Source organism: Glycine max, chromosome 2 (genome assembly GCF_000004515.6).
Source record: "Glycine max cultivar Williams 82 chromosome 2, Glycine_max_v4.0, whole genome shotgun sequence".
Taxonomy (NCBI): Eukaryota; Viridiplantae; Streptophyta; class Magnoliopsida; order Fabales; family Fabaceae; genus Glycine; species Glycine max.
Genome location: NC_016089.4, coordinates 1434344 through 1450529, shown reverse-complemented (window position 1 = coordinate 1450529; position 16186 = coordinate 1434344). Strand labels below are relative to the sequence as shown.

Here is a 16186-nt window from a genome sequence, read left to right as displayed (position 1 = left end):
AAAGATATAATGTCTTAGTAGATGTGACTAGAAATAAGGATTTCATTAGATAGAGAAAATTTCTAACATTGCATTACTAGTAGTTTTGGCATGTTAAGTCCCAACATTCATTTTAATCATTGTTTATTTTTAGTGTTATCTTTTTTTTTTCCTTCTCTTACTCCAAATTTCACATTTATAATTTCCTATCCCTTCTACTTTTTCTAATTTCTTGCTTAATAATTGAGTTTGCAACTTAAGTACAACCAATGACTCCCATGGATTTGACACTTAACTTTCATTTTAATTTTATTACTTATGACATTGGTATACTTGTCAATGAATTAACAAATCTTTACTTGTGGTAAGTTAGACAACCCCATTTTTTAATTTGAATACGAACTAACTTTCTTTTAACTTGCAAGTGTTCTACGCTAGTTGAAAGTATATGCCAATTACACGTGCATTTGAATTGAGATATCGTAACTGCAAGTGACCTGTGACAACGTCGTTGATAATTTGGTAATCGAAGGTGCTTGGTCTATCTATAAATAGAGGGTGCATTGCATTTTGTTAAACTGCTTAATGAAGTACGCCATCAAATATGTTCATCTCACAAGATCTTGCATCATAAAAGCTTGTGAAAACTGAAAAGTGCTTATAAGAAAATCACAGGCTCCAGTCATAAATTAAAGCTCTTCATTTGAATGTATCTGAAGATTGGATTTGGATGAGTCTTGGTTAAGGCATCTGTTCTCTATTTTCTTTATTTGTGTTGTATTGTGCGTTTTAAAATGCATTTTTCTTTTTAAAGAGTGCTTGTAACACACTAACAATTTCCGATGCACATATAATTTGCAATAAAATCGGACAAACAAAATTTCCACATTGTCTACATAATTATGAATTAATGACCTTCGATAATCTTAAATTGTGTGACAAGAATAAACTATTTATTATGAATTCTTTATGACCATTAATTTTCTGGTAAAGAGAACTGATTTTCTGTTATAAATTTTGGTGAATTCATTGATCCTAAATTCAATAGCAAGTACAATTTCTTTATTTTAAAATTCATTATGATTCAATGACTCTTGATGATGTTAATCGAAATTATAATGTGAATTTTGTTCATAATTTTGAACAAATTTGAATTCTTTATGAATTCAAAATGACCCTCAATCCTCAATGACCCTAATTGGAATAGCCAGTCAGGATCCTTATTGGAACTATGACGTGTATTTGTTTATAATTTTGATCGAAATTTTGAATTCTATATGAATTCCCAAACGACCCTATTAAAGATGAATTGAATTCTTTATTTCGAAATTTTAATTCCAGATAGGATATTTGATGACTCTTGATGATGCCAAATGCAGTATTTGATGCAATATTCAATCTGACTGAATTTTTGTTCAAAATTTTGAATCGGGATCGGTGACTCTTATTAGTGAATTCAATTTCAAGATGAATTGAATTCTTAATTTCCAAATTTTAATCCCGATGGGATTTTCGATGACGGTAAGAGCCTTTGATGAATGATGACCCTACTTTAAGAAAATGAGAAGTTAGAACAATTTCAATTTGATTGTAAGATAAATCAATTTAATTTCGGGAAGACACTTGATTAGCCTTAACTCCTCTTAAGGAATCTTTGCTTCTTTTATATTGTAATGATTTTGCAAGTATTAGCTTCTTTTATGCACTGTGGGGTTTATCTATATATCTTTAAGTATTGCTCCTTTAGTTGGAGGTTTTTACTTCTTTTTTATTTATTTAGTTTGGTATATTCTTTATATCAGACTCTTTTATACTGGATAGTGGCATTTCTTGTGCTACAGTTCAGTTTTCATTGCATTCAAATAATAAGGATTTAGATTGTCTTGGCCAACTTTGTTGTAGAGGAGCATTTCACCATTCTGTTTTTGAGGGAATTACTAGCTAATAAATGTTCGGTAAAATGAAAAAAATATAGTGGTATATAATAGTAGAACTTGGTAAATGATCTTACGGAAGGAGATTTTAACTTGTCAATTTGGTTTCACTTTTGTTGTTAAAGGGTATGTTGAACTATCTTCATATACTTCCAAGTACAAAACAACATATAAACATTCTCCAGCATGTTAGTGGAAGCCTGACTGGTACCAACTCTAATGGTGTTGTATTGATTAATCTCTCATTGGAGGACAAAACCATAATTAGCTATAGGACCTTTGGAACCAATGCATCTAACTTGTTTTTCCATTTGCTTTTCTCCTGAATGACATTGCTTTTTGGCCCTACAAGTTCTGGGAAAAACACACTCCTGTTGGCCTTGGCTGGAAACTTGATCCATAATTAAAGGTTAGAGCATTGGGGAAAAGTATATTTTGTTTAACAATGTTTTCATGTTTTTAGCTCTATTTTCTTATCTTTAAAGCTCTAGCTAATTTCGTACCTAATAAAAGCTCTAGCTAGTACAACTTCGTGATTACTTCTCTAGAAAGGTAACTTATAATGACCAGGCGAAGAATGAGCTTGTACCCCAAAGAACTGCTGGTCCATCAAAATGTCTGCATCTGGATGAATGACACTTAGAGAAACCTTGGCCTTCTTGCCAAGAGTCCAAGGAGTTGGATCTCTTTATGCTTACACACTGAATTCAATATTGAAAACAAAGACTGGCATTTTAGATGAAAATTAACTTTTGATTGTGTATAATACGTTTGGCATTGCAAACTTTTATTAGTGGAATTGGCCAGAAGAAAAAGAGGCAAATATCAAGCATGATCCACATATTTATTTTGTGGGGGATATACATGCATCTGTTGTCCCTCCTATTATATTGTTGAATAGCTGGTAACCTTTCAAACCCAAGGGAGATAAAAACATGACAACCTTTTAATATCAATAGCTGTTTGTTTTTCGAGATTCCATTCTTCTACTGCTTGCTATTTATTTCAAAATTTCTCACCAATTGTAGGTGATCACTGCAAACAGAACAGCTATTTCTAATCTCAGTTACAGTGGCAGTTAGTTATGTTGAAATCAAGTGCACCATATATTTCTTTTCCATACAATATAGAAATGTCTGATAATTAAGTGGTTGTTCTTTTGACTCAATGCTCAGGCTATAGCATCTGAAGGCTATAAGGCAAATTTGATAACAGATTATGTCCTATGGGTAAAATTTATAATTTAAAAGCCATCATTGATCTTCACGAATTGATCGTAATATTTTGTTTGAAAGTCTCTTGTTTCATTTCCAGATTTTGGGACTAGAGATTTGCACTGATACGTTGTAGGAAATGCAATGTTAAGAGGAAACTCTGGTGGACAAAGGAAATGTGTTACAACAGGTAAAATTAACCTGATTTCAAACTTGAAGTGTATATTGTTTAATCACCAGAAAATTGATTATATGTCATATTCTTTAATAATTATAAATTTGTAAATACATGGATGCTGGTTGGGATCAGCTAAAGCTCTTTTCATCGATGAAATATTGGTACGAGACTCGTGCTCGAGTGCTGGCTTCGAGGGCCAGAGGCCTCCCAGAAAGAAGAAAAGGGCAGAGAAAGAATCACGAGAATGAGGAAGAAGGAGCGTAATTGTTCTTATTCATTTGCTAGTTATTTACATATATTTATAATGCCAATTGCTACATGTAATTATCCAGATTTGCAGGAATATCTGCATAACGGAATTTGATTCTCGATGCTTCCTAACAAAAGACATTGTGATCTAGCAAATCCTGTGCTGCCAGCTCAGCTCCTCATCATTTGTAATTCCTTCCTCAAGCATAATCTCTGAGATACGCGGGCCTGGTAACCTTCCTTTTTGGTTTTGCTGTTTGTACCCCTGTGTTCATGTCTGCTGCTTTCTCTATTTCTTCTTCTGGTGTTGCTCTGTTACTATCAAATATCCCCTGGTTTGGATAGCTCAACGGCTTTCAAATTTCAAATTATGTCACTCAAGCAATATGTTCACATTCTCAAAGGAACCACACTCATCTCACCCATGCAGCCAGCACTAATGGATTTTTTATGACACTGAGACTTGCAATCTTAAGCATTTTATAGAAAGGTGGACAATTGTATGGTGTGCCTGGTATTTGGTGTTTGTGGCCTTATAGAAATGATTGTATTTTCAAAGGAAAGTATTTTGAGAAGCATGTAAATGGGTGCATCTGATCTTGTTTTTGTCATGGTCGTGGCTCACTGGTATAGGAAAGGATTTGAATTATCCCTTTAACCAAGTGTACTGCCAATACAAGGTGTTTGCATTATGGACGGAGACCACGGTTTGTTGTCATAAGGGCTGCATGGATAGTTTATTGGTTGTATATGCAAGGGTCATTGACATCGGTACCACATGGGGAGGGGCTGCTCAGATTATTTCACGCTTGGGAGGTGAAGCTTATATGAAGGAAATATTGAAACACTTGTACAGTAATAGTTAATTCATTCATGACCCTGTAGCACTTCATAAGTCTAAATTGGCTGTTGTATAGGTTAAGATCATTGCTCTTATGTTGTTAGTTAGGTGCGCTTTGGAGTGGCTTTATTTGCTGGCAGTAAATGACGGATGGGTAGTGTATGTTGGCACTTTATGGATGGTGGGTGCTATTATTTATGTTATTGTACTTTGATGCACTGCTTGTGCCATATATAAAATTATTTCTGACAAAAAAAACATTGTAGTCAGGGTCCCTGTGAGTGTGAACAACATGCTTGAATTTTTCGAATTAATGGGGTTTTAAATGTCTTGAGAGGAAAGGTATGGCCCATTTTTTTGCAAGAAGTGTCCTTGCGTTTATTCTGTCTACAATAGTATAAGTTAGTATTAACAGTTTAATTCTGACCTTGAAAATTATGTCTTGGGAGAAGCCTTGATCAAAAACTTGCTGCCGAATTTGACTAAGCCACCCAGCTGCATTGACAACCAGAGAGTATGGAGTGGGAAAATCGGAGCTGTTAAAAGCTTGCTTATCCAGAAAATATTGTCTACACCTTAAAGCTTTGCCAAGTAGGATTAGCAAGTTTCATTTTATTGTTTTATCATCTAATGCTATTATTGTCTTATTTAACAACTTTCCCCTCCTTTCAGCTTGTTGTATTGGCAATTATGGCCATGACCAATTTCTTCCGAACTGATATGCACAGAGATTTGGTGACTCATGGAGGCATACATGTGGGTAAATTGTTCTATAGTGTTGTTGTGACTATGTTTAATGGATTGGCTGAACTTTCCATGGTGGTTTCAAGGCTTCCTGTTTTCTACAAGCAAAAGGGACTGTCTCTTCTTCCCTTCATGGGTATATGCTCTTCCTCCATGGAATCCTAAAAATTCCCATGACTTTTTTAAGAAGAGGATGTTTGGGGTATCCCTCACCGATGTTATTGGTTTTGAGCCATATGTTTGAAGGTAAAAACAACTGTTTTTACACATACTTAGCAATCTTGTGAACTAATGTTTTCTGCCTTGTCTCATTTTCTATTTGAATCCTACTAATAAAAATCAAATGGCTCTACTAACACTTGGGTCATTTAACACTGGCCATCCTTTTTTCTGGGTGGTTTTGTTTTGTCCTATCTATTATGGATTTAAAACAAAACAATCCCATTACTGGGGCCGGGGTTGCAACCTGTTTAATGTTTATATATACCCATGTACATGAGAAATAAATGTCTAAAACTTCAGGACCCAACTTTTTTTACGTTTGTTATTACTTGGTTAACACTTTGCCAGCATAGGATACCTAGCTATTTCATGTTAAGTGTATATATATATGTTACACTCCGCTTAAAATACGTATAGCTGTGGGAGATATTTGTATCAAAGTTAGCCTTTATAAGGTCTACTTTTTAACTCTGATATATCATTTCGATGGCTGAGCTCGATCCTCGCAACCATTTATTGTCGTGTTTCATTCGTAAAATCTGTTGAGAAGGACCAACAATTAATACACACTCTTTCGTATTATCAATTTAAAGTTGAATTATGCTGTTTGTACAATAAAGTTTGACAACAATTTATATTCCAAAGAAGTGTAAATATATAAGACGAGTGATGCATGTAATAAAAAGAGAGATAAAGAGATTGTTATAGTTTCATACAATTTGAATACCAATACACTCTTTTTCATACTTTCCTTTTCGTCCACGAAATTTCATCATAATCTTGCAACTTGACCCAAACCTCAGGTTTTAAATAGCCATTTTCAACGTATGTTAACCCAACTGCACCCCTCCACTCTGCTCAACTCAGTCAGTCAGTGCCACTGCCTTGAACTTCATTGCATTAATAGGTTCCACCCATTCAAAGACGGATATTAATTCGAAAAGGAATATTGTATTTTCATATATCAAAAACATAACTTAAACTCTTAAAACATCATGTTAATTTTCAAAAGTTAAACTCTTAAAACATCGTGTGTATTTTGAATGCAGTGGCAGATCAAGGATCCGGATCAATGGAGAGAAAATGTATTTTAAAAAAATCTAATAAAAATTATCATATATATAAAAATTATGACAAATGTTAAAATCACAAATTTCAAATAAGAGTTGTCATGCTTAATCAAGATGTGTCTATGAGAAAAAGTGGTGAATCAAGCTATAACTTACTCACACAATGTAAAATAGGAACAAAGCATTGTCAAAGGAACCAAGAGTCGTAAAAGGAAGAAAAATGTGTGAAAAGAAAATAAAGAGAGTGAGAAATGAAATGTATGAGATAAGCAACATTGACTTTATTAGAGAAAAGATAAAACTAGACTTTCAAATCAATATGTAATAAAATAATAATAAACATGTAAGAAAGTGAGAAAAAAATAATGGATTCAAACACATAAAATAAGAGGTATAAATATTAAAATAAAAAATATATTTATTTATCTTCACATAAAAATAAGTGAGGGATATTAACATAAAAATAAGAGTGTATTTATTTATCTTGAAAATAAGAGAGGAAATACAAAAATATAAAATATTGACACAAATATAGATAATTTTATTAAAATATATATGGGTTATAGAGTGTTCATTTTTTTTCTCCCTATTTTTCATTTCAAACAATAATGTTGTATTTTTTTTCCTATTTTTTTAATCTATAGCATTGCTAGCTAATTCTATCTTATATTTAGAAAATGAAAAGAAAAGCCAAAGGTTTAATTGAGAATGTATGTCTGCTGTAAAAAAAAAAATTAAGAATGTATGTCTCATTTTTTTCCCCCTATTTTTCATTTCAAACTATCATAATGTTGTATTTTTCTTTTTTCTTTTATTAATTACTTACTTTACTTGTTTTGAACCCACGTCGGTATTTTTTTGTGCATATATAAATTTGTGCTGGTGATTATTAATTTCAAGAAGGCTAACAATATACATTTAAATATTTTTATGTCATATAATGAATGTGAAAACATTAAAATATTATTAATACACATTTTAATAAGGAAATAAAAATATTTAGCTATTATTTTATAGGGATTTCTAAACATACACACTTATTTTTTTAGTACTTGTATGTTAGTAAGTTATACTGTTGATTGATGTATTTTAACTGAATCTTTAAATATAGTTTTTTAATGCGTTTATATTAAAAAAAAAGTATGTATATGTTAACAAATGCTGTAAGTATTTACTAATGTATACATGCTTGTGTTGTTTGTATGAGTGAGTTAAAAAACTACATCATTGATATATTTTAAGTTGATTTCTCATTATAAATTGTTAATGCATTCATATATTTAAAAAAATCGTGTGTAAGTTTGCAAATCCATATTTTATATATCTATTGTTTCATTTTTATTGTTAATTATTTTTCAAAAATCGTTATCTTGAAATCCATAAGAAACTTGCTATCCACAATAGAATTTCCTGCATGTGAAACAATACACGAAACATGTTTTTTGTGAATTTTCGAAAAAAATAAAATAAAAAATTGTAGGGAAATTTGCATGTGATAGGTAAATTCTAATAGTGAACGAGATTTGCCCTTCCTTAGAAAACTCTTGATTTTGAAACACTTCCAACAACATGTATGTCATTTTACAGTTTGTAGTCATAGTTTCCATTAGACCAAATTCCCTCTATATATGTTGTTAAGTTTTTCCTTCTTCGAGATTGATTGAGAACAGGTGCAAGATTTTTTTTCCCCCTAAATGGATGAAAATAAAGAAAAGTTCTCAACTACTTTAAAAAGCAAAAATCATTTAAAGTCTTAGAATGTTTGGGACGAAGTTAATAACAGATGTAAATAAAACAAATTAAAAAAAAAATGTGATTTACAAGTTAATCGAGCATTTCTTCTTATGTTTTTAGGACCACTCAAAGATAAAACATGGAAGCTATAGAAGCTTTGGGTCTTGTTTGAAGAAACCCTTTATTCTATCAGTGTTTTTTCAAAAACAAAAAAACAAAAATGGGATATTAAATCAAGGTTTCACTAAAGTTTCGAGTAACAATAGTTGATTATTTGTAACTTCTTTTTCAAGAAAGGCATCCAAAAATTCTTAATCATGATCCTTGTGAATCAGAGTATTTATAAAATATATAAAAAAAAATTCTAAATATATATTTGATATGTTTCTCATTAAATGAGATCTCAATCTTACGGGCAATTGTATTAGATGTCTTAGGGTTTGAATTCCAACAGGGACTAAATTATGGGAAACAGAAAACTAAACAAGACAGAGAACCTTATTTTGGTTTAGGTACCAATATCATAACAACATATTAAAACTTAAATCTATTAAAGGGCAAGGAGGCTTAATCAATTCTTCGTGCCAATGAATTACATATGAAATCAACACTTGACAAAAGAATATCAGAAGAAAAAAAAAACACAACAAATAGAAATAGAATAAAATCATCATTTTCACTTTGCAGCCATTTCAACGAACGCCATAGAGAAGGTGCTCTTCATTAATAACCGTTAGGGAGTGGTTGGGAGGTGCAGAAGAAAGGCCCCACAGAGTACAATTTGATGTTATTTTGAAGGAGGCGATAAGAAGAGAGGCGAGCACCACTGATCCCGTAGTTGACATCGGTGGGAACTTTACATGTTTCCAATGGAGAAGTCTCCAAGTATGCCTTGCACTCAGTGATCTTCAATTTAGATCCAAATGACAATGTGGCCAAGAAATAACCTTTACTATCTGTCACATGACTCAACACTGATGTAGGACCTGTATCGTACCCCTGCTCATCCTCACATCCACATGTAACTCGTGCCACGGCTCCTACACCCCTCAAACAAACCAAATATACATCACCAAAGTCCAAACTTACCTGCTCCTTCCCTTTCTAATTACAATTTTCTTTCAACTATTTTAAAATCATCTTTACTTATCTCTCTATTAACTTAATTATTTCTCATGAATATTTAAAGAGAAAATATTTAAGTAAAAAATAATTTATGTATCTAAAAATTAAAAGAGGTAGCAAATTAATTAGTTTTGATTTCAAAGAATGAAAATAAACATCTATTAACAACATAGGCCATGAGAAATGTTGTAAAAAAATACATAGGGTAATTACATCAATGAAAAAATTACCTTGAATTGGGGAATAATTGGAGCCTGATTTACATAAAACAACTCCTTGGACACCAATGATTGTGGGAAGCAGATGTAGTTCATCGTTTCCTTTTGATTTGGGCACTGCATAATAATCTGGTTCTGTAGGGTGTGGTTTGTCGTCAAATTTGTGATCTGTTTTGGGTTTGGGGTTCTCAAGCTTTGGTGTTGGACCATATCCATAATAGTCAGTTGCGGAGGCAATGGATAGCATTGCTAAAAGAACCATTGAGGTTGCCAAGGTAGATCGAAGGAAAGCCATTTATAATGGTTTTGTGAAGGAGTACAAAGAAATGCTTCAAAGTAGTGATGAGGTACCCAATTCACCGGATGCCTTGGGTATTTATAGTCTAATCACTTTCTAACAAGCTCACAATGCATTATGGAAATTAAGGGGTATATTGTAATAATATATGAATATGAATCATTGGATTCAGCGAGATAGTTGGTAGCACGTTAAGGACTTCGAAACCACAAAATTCATGGTCAATAGCATGTCCTGAGTGGCCTAGAACGTGATTTTCACATCTATAGATACTGTACAGGGCATTGGATTACATTTGCAGAGTGTTTCCTTTCATGAAAAAGTTTAAATACATGAATATATGACTGGGTCACCTATTTAATGGAGAACACGTTGCACCCGAAAATAAGTGTATACACTTAAAAAATATGAAATTTTCTATAAAACTGAAAGTTAATTGGCACGATTCGGATTTTACATACCGTATTGGATTGCATATGGATAAATTCTTAGGTAAGCATGTTTTCATAAACGTAGGACTACTGATCGACATCTTATTTACCATGATGAATAACTTGGCATCATACAATATGTATATATGTTCAAAAGTCAGGCAATATAGTGCCATGTGAACGTAGAGTACAAATACAAAGCCAGAAGTGGTTAAAAAGTACAAAGCCAGAAATAAAAAAATTTGCTGCCTACGGCAAGAATATTTGCCAGAGACTAATGTACTTAATGTGAAATTATGGGAGTTATCTTGGAGATCTCAAGTAGACCTATGTCAAGGACAACATAGTGTATATAAATAGGCAGCTTTTATCTTATAAATTAATTTTGTAATTTTGAGTTACACTCATAACTTATAGTCTATTTTAACGAATGTTGTAAGATTATTATTGTATCTATTATCCGACCCACAAATGTATGTTCTTGTAAGTTTCATGCTTGAAATGTCCAATTCACATGAGGAATGCATATTAAAGATCCACATCAACTAAAAAGTAATGATGTAACTAAAATAGTGTGTATAGGGAGAGACAACTCTCACCTTTACTCGATAAAGATAACTTATTTTAATTTATTCATATCAATCCTTAGGTAGAGGTGATAAGATGGACCACGTTGAATCAAAGTCTATTGAGTCCAGGTGTAAAAGTAAGTATGTTAATCCAAATTTCTTATGGGCTACATATTTACAATCAAATTCTATACAATGTTTGAAGAAAAGAACTAAAATAATAAAGATTATCGATCATACCAAATAAGACTAGTTGTTTATGAACTAATAATTTATGGGTCCATCATAAATTCGCCCGATTCTTTCAAGAGTCCATCCTAACATGAGCTGTTTGTGCTAACTCATCTGCCAGATATGGTGCTTCTCTATTCTTTATATATAAGATATAGGTGCAAGTAATTAATATGCTTATAACCATGCAAACAAAGTCGAGTTTCTTAAACGCTCATCCGCACCAATAGTTCAAAAATTGTGAGATCCTAAGTGTTGAAGCTACTGGAAATATTTTAAAGAAAAATGTTTGCAACAAAATTTTTTTAACATATATTTTTAAGTATATGTTTTATTATTAACTATACTTTATTAAAAATCACAAAGATTTATGAAGCCCATTTCTTATTCAATTAATAAGTCATATTCATGATTTTATAATTTTTGATAAATTTTAAACAATAAAAAATATTAGAAGGGGTGAGTTAAATTGATATTTGTTAAAAAAAACAGTATATTAATATCACTTTTCATATTCTAAAGGTTAAATTGAGTCTATGAGCTTTTTGACAATTTTTAATAGGTCCTTGAATTTATATTTATTTTTTAATTATGTATCTAATGTAGAAATCTAATTAAAAAATAAATACAAGTTTAAAGATCTAATTAAAAAAAAAGCAAGTTCAGGAACTCAATTAAATAGAAAACAAATAGGGATCCATCATCCATATAGTAATTAAACTGATTTTTAAGAGATGGTTGCTTTGTGGGTTAAATCAAGATACGAGTAAGAGCAACTTGTTCAAATTTGGGCTGGGCTAGGGACCCATCTTTGTTGCTCTGCATTTCGGACCAGAATCTTGGATTGGGTTTAGAACACATGTGAAGCCCTTTACATTAATAATTAGTATATCAGAAAGTACTGCCAATTTAAAGGTACAAAATAATTAATATAGTAATAGGATAATTTATTATTTGATATTACTAAAATGTTAGGATGGCAGGATAAAATATAATCTCAAAACGTTGCCAATCCATGCAATATTATTAAAATGAAATAAAAGGAATGCAAACTCCCTATATATTTAGCAATCTTTTTCATTCAAAGTCAAAAAGGCTATTTTGATGTCTTCTTTATTGTCGGAGTACCAACACGTGTTTTCCTTTAATAATAATTAAATTGTGTAACGACACGATAAATTATAAACTCACGATGTTGCGAACTCCATGCAAATGTTGCTAAAAGAACAAAAGAAAAATATGCAGTCTAACTATATGTTTATTAGCAACCTATCTCAATATTCAAAGTCTAAAAAACTCTTTGACGTCTTTTTAATCAAACTACCAACATGTGGATTTTGCCCACGAGTTGGCCTTACGATGTGCTTGTAGTTTCTCATCACATCTAGACGTTTACAGCTTATGGTGACTTTATTAAATCTCTCTTCTTTCAAATCTATCATGTAGCATATGAGCTATTCACGACAGTTTCTTAAGGCTTGCCTTTTTTTAACCATTTGGTCAGCATGTTGAGTTTGACTTGTTCCTCTTTGACCCAATTACTATTCTCGTTATTCATTAATTAACCCTCCTCTTCGTTGTTTTTAGTAATAATTAATGAGGTTACTAGTGAAAAAATAGTCATAGATTTTGCTTCCTTGAAATACATTTGTTGAAATTAAGTGATGTTTGATACTATAATGAATAAATGGAGAGTTTGATTATTTTAAGTTAGGATACGGTGATAAAAAAAATGAAGGTTAAAAACATCGAGAATGTGAGAGAATAAAGCTTCACGACGGTGCCATCTAAATTTTTGGAAATGTGATGTTTGTAATTTCTCTTCTTGCGCAATTAATCTTTTGACAAAATGACATCACTAAAGTTTGTTGGTTTAATGTGAGATTATAAGGTGTACAAAAGGAGACACACTTGGTTTCTCACGAGGGTAGAAAAATGAGAACAATATAATACTAAATAAAATCTAAATCTAAAAACTATTATAAATAATATTAAAATAGAAAATAAAACAATTAAAAATCCTTTTTAATATAATAAAATTGACAATATGATATATTTATTATTTAAAATTATTCACTCTATTAGTAATGATTACTAGGGTGATAATATAACTATACAAAAAATATATCTTTCTTATGGAATTATACATGTAACAAAATCTATAATTCTACAATTACTACATATATATTATTCCACAATCACCACTGCTATACCAGGGGCAAGAAAGGCACTTTGTATCTCTTTATATTTCTTTTAAAACAAAAATATAAATAGAAAGTTAAATAAAGAAATGAAAATGTGCAATTGTGAGATGAAATTTCAATTATAAAATGGAGAGAGTGAGATTAATTATTACTTACAATTGAGGAGTAAAGAAAGTAGTAACCAAAAATGGCTATTGGCTATCACCAATATTATATATTTATATACTAATGGTAAAAAAAATATTTTAATTCATCCAAATTATAATGATAAAACGCTTATTATGAAATAAGAATAAACATTAAAATAATAATTATATTTTTTAATTAAAAAAATTATTTGTTTTATGCAAGCACACAATTATTTTTATATTTTTAATTCATAAAAAATTTACATTTTGACCAAATGATTTTTTTTTTGAAAGTTAGCAGAACGACTATATAGAATTTGAGTTGAATTAAGACAAGGTAGATATTTTATGGCAATGTATTCAAAATGCGGCTTGTACACGGTCGCAAGTGGTCTTAATAAAATGTGCTGAATATCCTATAAGTGCGTAGAGCCTAGACTTTATATTATAGGTAAATGTTAATTAATGATTAGAAGATTGGTTTAGAAATTAAAAAATAATTTTTTTATTGAAATGTATAAACTTAGATTATTTATGATATTATTTATGTTTTTTTTTTATGATTTTTACTATAAATATTTTTTTATTAAATTAATTAATATTTTAAAAACACCGGTTAAGAAGACTCTATATTATATTGAGGGCTGCTTGCCAACCACACAAGCCACAATTTGGTGGGGCAAAGTAAAAGTAAAAACAAAAACAAAAGCGAATTGTAGGAAGGAAGGTTCCCAATGTATCTGTCACGCACTCTTTCCCCATTTTTTCCTACTACATAAGCCACTCCACCCCTTCTTTATTCCTCACGTCCTATCACTCTCAATTCTCAAACTTGTTACAGATAAAAACCCTTTCTTGAAACCTTTCTCCAAAATTTCTCACAACCCACTTCTACTCTACTCATTCCACACCCAACTTACAAAAACCCATTCTTTTGCTCACTCATTTTCTTAACGTAGATTAATCATTATGTGTGGCGGTGCCATCATCGCTGACTTCATACCCCGCCGTGGAGGCCGCCGCCTCACGGCCTCCGAGCTCTGGCCAAACTCCTTCGCCAAAGACGATGACTTTGACTTGGATTACTCCCACATCGCTACCCAACAACCCTCCACTCTCAAAAGGTCCCAACCTCCCAAAGGTTAGTCTTGTTCACTAACTCACTCGCTCATTTTCACCCTGTTAATTTTTTAAACATGTTAAGATTTTTTTCTTTTTCTACTGTGATTTTGTTCGAACAGTTAGCGAGCAGGTTGAGAATAAGCCGGTGAAGAGGCAGAGGAAGAATCTCTACAGAGGGATTCGGCAGCGTCCGTGGGGCAAATGGGCCGCGGAGATTCGCGATCCTAGAAAAGGGGTTCGTGTCTGGTTGGGCACCTTTAACACCGCAGAAGAAGCCGCGAGAGCCTACGATCGTGAAGCTCGAAAAATCCGAGGCAAAAAGGCTAAGGTGAATTTCCCCAACGAGGACGACGAATATTCCATTCAAGCTCGTAATCCAATTCCACCCCTTCCTTTCGCTCCACAACACCCTCCCCTGTACCAGCAACAGTACCGTTGCGATCTCAACAATGCCCCTAAAAATCTCAACTTTGAGTTCGGTTACGACCTGAACCACGCGGAGGCGTTCCCATCCCGCGTGGACGCCGTCAACGCTGACTCGGTGGTTGTCTCCGTTGATGAAAATTCGGGGTCAGCGTCGGGTTCAGAGGGTGCTTATTCGACAACGGAGTTCATGGGGTCCGTTCAGAACGGGAACGGTTATTTGGGTGGCACGGTAATGGAGAAGAAGGAGAAAGAGACAGAGGTTATTGAAGCTGAAGAAGAAAAGAACAAAGTGCTGGAGCTTTCTGAGGAGCTGATGGCGTACGAAAATTACATGAAGTTTTATCAGATTCCGTACTATGATGGACAATCCACGACGAATAATGTTCAGGAAAGCTTGGTTGGGGATCTCTGGAGTTTCGATTAGCGAGGAATATATCAAGGATGTTCTTTTCATGCATGTGTTTTGTTTCTTCGTCAATGCTGTGAAAGCTTTTGCTTTCTCCCTCCATTCTGCTGACTAAACTAACATCTCTGGCGTTTTGGCAGGGATGCACAGGAATTTAAATTGAGTGCTTCGGTAGAAATGGTCTCATTAGTTAGTGCTATGCTATCATCTGGTTTTGTTGAATTGTAATTTTTTGTTTTGGTGGTATGTTGAACAGTAATTTTACTGGATATATTCAAGTCTATTTGAATTCCAATTCCAATTATTCTTTCGGTGAATTTTATCTATTAATTCATACCACTTGTTGTTTATGTTAATGTCGTCTCCATCCCTAATTCGAGGATGGAGAACAGTCAAGAGCATGACTCGGGCAAGCATTACCGCGTGAGGTCCTACAATGGGAATAATATTCCAAGCATTTTTGGTTACGCGCCGGAAAAAACATTTAATATACTGTCTCGACAAAAATTGCAAATGTTTTTACTATGTTTGGATTAAGATCAAAGAGATGAAGTTTTAATATTGATAATTTGTTAGATATTGAAACTTTTTATTAAAGAAGTTTATGATTGGATGATCAAACGGGGTTGACATGCTCTTGTAATATAAAAAAATGTTAATCATTGAAGTTGGAGATTACGTTGGGGGGGGGGATCTTGTCGTGGATAACGTAATAATATTTTGGATGATTGAGGCGATGAGATGCCAAAGCAGTCAATACACGCATATGGTGAGAATGACATAACATAAAGAATCAAGTGGCGCAGCGCAGCTGGTTTTGGGAAGTTGCAAGTTTCTTTCTCTTTCATGGAAGGAAATAAACA

At 32.6% G+C, this 16186-nt stretch overlaps 2 protein-coding genes across 2 annotated transcripts; one reads left to right on the top strand and one right to left on the bottom strand.

Moving 5' to 3' along the window:
• Positions 1-8646: 8646 nt before the first annotated feature.
• Positions 8647-9861, bottom strand: LOC100527351 (pollen Ole e 1 allergen and extensin family protein). Its single transcript, NM_001251694.2, has 2 exons — positions 9521-9861; positions 8647-9205 (listed from the first exon to the last, which is right to left on the bottom strand). The coding sequence occupies exons 1-2, from the start codon at positions 9801-9803 to the stop codon at positions 8889-8891; spliced, it is 600 nt and encodes a 199-aa protein (NP_001238623.2). The 5' UTR covers positions 9804-9861; the 3' UTR covers positions 8647-8888.
• A 4186-nt stretch (positions 9862-14047) lies between these two features.
• EBP (ERF protein) lies at positions 14048-15868 on the top strand. The gene is made up of 2 exons (NM_001254494.3): positions 14048-14510; positions 14611-15868. Exons 1-2 carry the CDS (start codon positions 14339-14341, stop codon positions 15339-15341), a joined length of 903 nt encoding a protein of 300 aa, NP_001241423.1. The 5' UTR covers positions 14048-14338; the 3' UTR covers positions 15342-15868.
• The last annotated feature ends 318 nt before the right edge of the window (positions 15869-16186 follow it).